The sequence below is a fragment of the Corvus brachyrhynchos genome, unplaced genomic scaffold, assembly GCF_000691975.1.
Source record: "Corvus brachyrhynchos isolate BGI_N302 unplaced genomic scaffold, ASM69197v1 scaffold45, whole genome shotgun sequence".
Taxonomy (NCBI): Eukaryota; Metazoa; Chordata; class Aves; order Passeriformes; family Corvidae; genus Corvus; species Corvus brachyrhynchos.
This window is the reverse complement of record NW_008238361.1, coordinates 309123-315308: the sequence shown is the minus strand read 5'-3', so window position 1 is coordinate 315308 and position 6186 is coordinate 309123. Positions and strand designations below refer to the sequence as shown.

The 6186-nt window shown below is 42.2% G+C and overlaps 1 protein-coding gene across 1 annotated transcript in view; it reads left to right on the top strand.

The window, feature by feature from the left end:
• Positions 1-6186, top strand: part of PKP4 (plakophilin 4) — a 46225-nt gene that overhangs the window by 29068 nt on the left and 10971 nt on the right. The window contains exons 10-11 of the mRNA XM_017736016.1: positions 2802-2936; positions 3963-4176. Coding sequence (XP_017591505.1) covers positions 2802-2936; positions 3963-4176 — 349 coding nt within the window. The remainder of the gene's footprint in view (positions 1-2801; positions 2937-3962; positions 4177-6186) is intronic.

Sequence of the window (6186 nt, the reverse complement as noted above, 5' to 3'; positions counted from 1 at the left end):
CCGTGGCTGCCGCCAGGGCTCACTGTGTTCCTTGCACACCTGTGGCAAGTGGTCCCATCTTCCGTGGCTTAATCAGTCATGACTCGTTTAAATATTAAGATCTCTACCTTTATTGCCAAAAGATTAAACACAGGCTGCTTCTTGCAGTAAGAAAAAGTAGCTGTTATGCATCTTATTATTACATTTTTCTTTCATGTTTGTTTCTCTGGAGAAGTTATTACAGGAAACACAACTTTGATGAGATTTGACTGGATTATTGCAAATATATTTTAGTAACCTGTAACATTGTAGTGAGATTTCTCTTTATAGGAATGGGAATTGGGGCTTGAAAATTCAAAAGTACACACCTAATTTATTTGAATGAATTTTTTATGAACAGCCTGCTTAAATTTCAAAACAAAATGTTAAAACTATTTATAAATTTGCAATTTTGAAAGTGAACACATATTTTTGCAGTAATTACTGGTTTGATTTTGTAAATGTCTGTACACAGTGGGCCTTTGACAAACGTAGTACCATCATTGTCACATAGACACTGTGCACTAAAACCTTGTATTTAACCTGGGAGTATCAAAGCCCAGGCTGTGCACAGCTTGGAGGGATTTATGAGTATGTCCAGTGTGGATTTGGAATTGGTAGGAATTCCAGTCCCTCTTCAGATTGCTGGTTCACTGAGGAACCAACTCATCCTGGAGGAGCTCGGCTCAGCCATGCCTCAAAAGCTGTCCTAGGGACATGTTGGGCACCAAGGAGACCTTGAGCAGAGATGGTGAGACTGGAGTGATGCCTTGACGGGGCTACCTAAAAACAGAGGCTAGACAAAACTAAGAGAATAAAGGCGGGTATATTTATTGAAGGGCCTTCAAGGTACACTTTGGGCAGTCACAGCCCTAGGGCTACACCCAAAATGGGCCACTGGATCATGGGTTTCCATACTTTTATAAGTTTGGTCAATTTGCATATTGGTGGTTAATCCTCCAATTACAATTTCAGGTAATGAAATCATTTACCCTCAGTTTGCTCCCCCTTAATCCACTTTGTTTACGTATTTCAGGGCCTGAGACAGTAAGGTGTCCTTGAAGTTCAGGCCTAGAGAGGATTTGTTTTGTCTGACCAGAATGGGAGAGCAGTAGCTAACAGGCTATATGGAGTCTTAGAGTTACACACTAAAGCATTGCAGGATATGAAAAATATAAAAGCTAAAATCCTAAGGCATCAGGAGCCTCATGGTGCATTCCCCTCGTCCTGTCTACAGCAGGCTTGTAGCACCAGGCAGTTACTCTAGTCTGGGCCTGTCCTATCATCTCAGCAATGAAAATGCTGCTTTAATGGGTTTTGTTGTTCTATTTATTAGAGGAAATTTATATATTTAAACTTTTTAAAATAGATATGGAGAGACTGAATTAATTTCATTAAACTGAATGGTACTTTCTTCCAAATGCTGTTAATAGGATAAGCTTAGCTCTAGGTAGTAAAGCTTGGAGGGCGCCTGCTCTGGTATGGTGGCAGGAGGAGTTACTTACAGCAGGGATGCTTCACATTCATAGCAAGGAACTTTAAAGAAACTCTGACACAGTCATCACTGCTGATGCACCTTCTCAGCTTGTAATCTCACAGTGGAATAGTTTTTACCTTACATTTAATCTGTTCCAGTTTCTGATGTGCGTATCATGCTGTGGCAGGAGTCAGGGGAGCGTGTTACACAGCCTGGGAATGGGCTGTTAGGAAGCACCACCCTGGAATGAGAGTGAAAGTGACTAGTTTTACTAGAAAGGCAGTTTTCCCTAGGGTTTTCCTATCATTAGTATGGAAAAACAAACCTCTGAGTTGTTGAGCAGTTCAAAGCCGGCACGGAACTGAGCTTCCCCTTCATGTGACTGTGAGTCCTGGGGAGACTTGACTGGCCAGGCCAGCATTAGTCTTGGAACAGCTCCCCAGCTACTGTTCTTAGAACAGTATGTTAGAACATACTTAGCTCTTTTTTTGGTTTATTTTGACTTTGGTTTTTGGTTAGGTTTTACAGGGGCGTGGGGGGGGAGGGGGGTGTGTTTGTTTGTTGGGGTTGGTTTTGGGTTTGGTTTGTTTTTTCAGTTTTTTGTTTGCTTGGATTTTTGAGTCTGGGAAAACTTAAGATACTACTTTATCCCCCTCCAATCCTCCTTTACAGAAGGCAGATAGCCCAGCAAATATTAATGACTATGTTTCTAAATCTGCAAACTGGGCATGTTTCATGACTTTTCCAGGATTGGTCTGCACAAAATTGTTGTGGTTTAATGAAGGAGATTTTATTTAATTATTTTAAATTTACAATCCCTGAATAACTCAAATCAAGCAAACTTTCCTGTGTCTGATCCTGACAATAACACTTTGGGGTGTGCAGGTTTTGTTGAGGTATAATTGGCTTCTGCCTAGGGAGAACATTAGGCACTGAGAGAAAATTGTGTGGAAATGATGCCCCTGAGCAGCACTGTGGAGGGGGTATCTTTTGCATATATATTTAACTTTTGGGAGATTTTTTTGTAGGCTGAAGTGTTTGAGTCAGTGTAACTTCAGTGTTTATTTGTAGTTGTGTGGTCCATAAGCCAACTGAAGCACATTGGATATAGCATCCTTGTCCAGTTGGAAGACTAAAAGGTGATGTGACCCACTGTTATCCCATTACACCTGGTTTTCCTTCTAGCCCTCTTACTGCAGAACAAAACTGAAATTGTCAGAAAGCCCTTAAGATGCTCCAGTACTTGTACATAGTAAATTCCCATACATTTGGGAGTAATGCCTTCTCTCCATGTGTTGTCTGATGAAGGGAGTTTGCGTGGCGAGATCCAGAGCTGCCTGAGGTCATTCACATGCTCCAGCACCAGTTCCCGTCGGTGCAGGCAAACGCAGCTGCCTATCTGCAGCACCTCTGCTTTGGGGATAACAAAGTGAAAACAGAGGTAGGTACTGCTTGCACTTCTTTTCCAGGGCAATGGTAGCAGGCAAACTAGGCCTCTTGCCTCTTCCTATTTTTTTCATCATAACACAGTATTTGTGACCCTCTTGTGTTCCTGTGCATACCAGATGGAAGCTAATATTGAAGTACCTGGAGTGTGTAATTACACACACACTCAGATTCTTCCTGTCATAAGAGCTGCATGGAAATTTTATGGAAATCTTTTACCTTGAAGTTGTGTCATCCAGCAGAACTGTAAAGTAGGTTTGCCAGAGCCTGCCTTTGTGTAACCTGTTGATGACTGGAGACTAGAACATCCAGGAGCTCTGGAGCGCTTTCAGTGGTTTTAATCAAGGTGTTTTAACGCATCGTAGGGAATGAGTGAGCTGTCAGGCAAAGGAAAGGAGGCCAGCCCTAGAGAAACATGGAGGACACTGTTTATGTCACTGTGATGTGGGGGCAGGACACATCTGAGTGGACATTCAGATTATTGTTGAAATTTCTCGAAACTTTGCATTTGAAGAGCTTCTCTTTTTGCAAAGCAGCTGTGAGCTGTTGATTTGAGGGAATTTGCCATTTCATTTGCATCATGTGTGTGTTACATGTTATTTTCAGTAAAAAATTTATTTATGTTAGTAAAATGTTGGTGGAACTTTTGTAAGAAGATAACCCAACATAATTTAGTGTTCCCGAGAGATGAAAAGGTGGTAGTGGTTTTGATGTTCTGGTGACGATCACAGTAATAATCAGCTCTTATTTCCAATATTCCCTAAAAAGATATTCTGGGGTATGGGAAATTACTTTTAAACCCAGAAACAAAACTGATGCAATAACAATTTCTTCTGAACACAGCAAGTGTCTCAAAATGACCCTCAGCTATTGCAGTGGGGTGGGGGGGGAGGTTCACAGGAATTTCAGTCCAAGTAGGATGGAAAGTACTGTTCTCATAAAAACAAGAGCCTTTTACATCTTTAGAGTGAGGTGGGCAAGATCAGTAGGGTGCTGATGGTCCTGACATTCCTCTTTCCAGGTGTGTAGGCTAGGAGGTATCAAGCACCTGGTGGATCTCCTGGATCACAGAGTCCTGGAGGTTCAGAAGAATGCCTGTGGTGCGCTGAGGAACCTCGTTTATGGGAAGTCCACTGATGAGAACAAAATAGCCATGAAGAATGTGGGAGGGATACCGGCCCTTCTGCGGCTGCTGAGGAAGTCTGTCGATGCCGAGGTCAAAGAGCTGGTGACAGGTAAGCTTGGAAGGGAAGCTAGCAGAGAGCTATAATGCAAGTTATTTTTCTGGACACTTACGTCAATCAGTTAAAACAACACGGAGTGTGGAGTTATTGGGAGAAGTGAATGCTGAGGTAGTTGCACTAAAGCTCCATGTAGGGTGGCTTTTCCCTTAAATGAGTCCCCTGCACATGAAGCAGGTCTTGGACAGGTATTTCTGTATTGATTCTGAACATTTGTTTTATTATGGGCTTTTTTTATCTTCTCTTGACAACAGTTTTAAATAAGATCTTGCAGAATTCGTAAGATGGATCCAAACTATGTAAATATGTATGGTATTTAATCTGAATTATAATCAAGGATGACTACTTCAGAAAAAGACACTTTTTGACACACATTTTTAGGTAATCAAGTCCCTTTTGTTACTGAAGTCTTGCTGTACAGGAGCTGGAGTTAAGAATCACAAATAATACTTTTAACATGGCTCTAAAATGGGTCTGTGATGGTACTAAAAGTATCAGGAATACTCGAGCAGTTAAACAGGTGCAGTATTTATTGTTGGTAGATCTTTCCTCTTTAGGGAGGAGTTTTGTCATTTAATCATATCCAGAAAACTCTTACAGGACTATTCTTGCAGATGCCATTTCTATGGAAGTGCCTTTTACATCCAATCTTTAGACAGCTCTGTTACGGGACTGTTTAGGGCAGTCCCTGGAATAACTGGATTCTTCACCCATGATGTTGATCAATGCATTCAAACACAAAAAATTATCTAGATAGAGCAGAAGCACTCTGGGGAAAACCTTCAGGATAGTCACAAATTCCCATCTGGAGAGCTTCTGCACCAGTTAGTCACAAGTTCTGCTGTGAGGGGTTCAGCGAATCCGTTGTCACATCCAGGGAATCAGTGATTTAAGTGTGTGCCACAGACAGGCACATCCCTGTCAGATCAGAATAGAATGGACTATTTCAGTAGGAAGGGACCTACAAGGGTCACCTGGTCCAGCTGCCTGACTTCTGCAGGGCTGGCCAGAAGTTAAAGTGTGTGGTTGAGGTCATTGTCCAAATGCTTCTTTGCATTTGGGAAAGTTGCATTATTCAGGAACAGCCAAGTCAGCAACCACAGGCTTCATCCAAACTTATGCATTAGCCTTTTGTGTGAGCTGAACCCCAAGATCAGGAGCTCTAAGGACCCCTGTGGGACATGGGAAAAACTTCAGTTGCCTGTAAATAGAAATCAGGATAAAGTCAGTCAATAAATCTCCTCATGTCTGTATCCCCCCATGGGGCCTCTTAATTATTTTCTTAAAGAGAAGAAGAAAAGGTGTCTCATGTAAAGATCTGTCTTTCTTTTTGTTTTCGTTGGCTGTGTAAAAAACTTATTCTGTCTCACCAGCTTTCATTTTTGTTAGCTCTTCTAACATTTGCTGTCTGGTCCCCTCATAATTTACTTCGGAGGAAATGGATGTTCAAGGTCCAGTCCAAGGGAAACCCGAGGGTTTGTAGCAGCGATGTCGTGGGGCTGTCGAGGAGTTCCTGCCCTTGGGTTTGCTGCATGCGTGCAGCTGTGCAACTGCGCAGTCAGTAAAACATTGTATGTGAGGAAAGTGTTTTGAACAAGTACCTGGTGAGACTTCAGATGAACTTTAAGCTGTGTTTCATGATGAAAAAGAAGATTTAATGCTGTGTTCAGCGTGTTACTTGTATATACAGTTCTGCTGGTAATTTATGTCAGATTTCATACTTCGGTATCTCAGTGTCATTTATGGAGATTTTGCAGGGCAGGGGACTAGGGATTTCTGCCCGAGGATAAAAGATGGATAGCAGTTCCTTGCAGCTGGTGGGTGGATGGATGGATGGATGGATGGGACATGCTCTGGACTTGTTGCTGTTGTTGCCAGGAAGAAAGTTTATGTAGGATTTTTACATCCCTTCTTGTATGTTCAGCTCTGCTACTCAGTACCTGATATCCCTGGTATGAGTATGGTGTGAGGTAGCCGGAATGTCAGGGCAGGCCGACCCTTTCA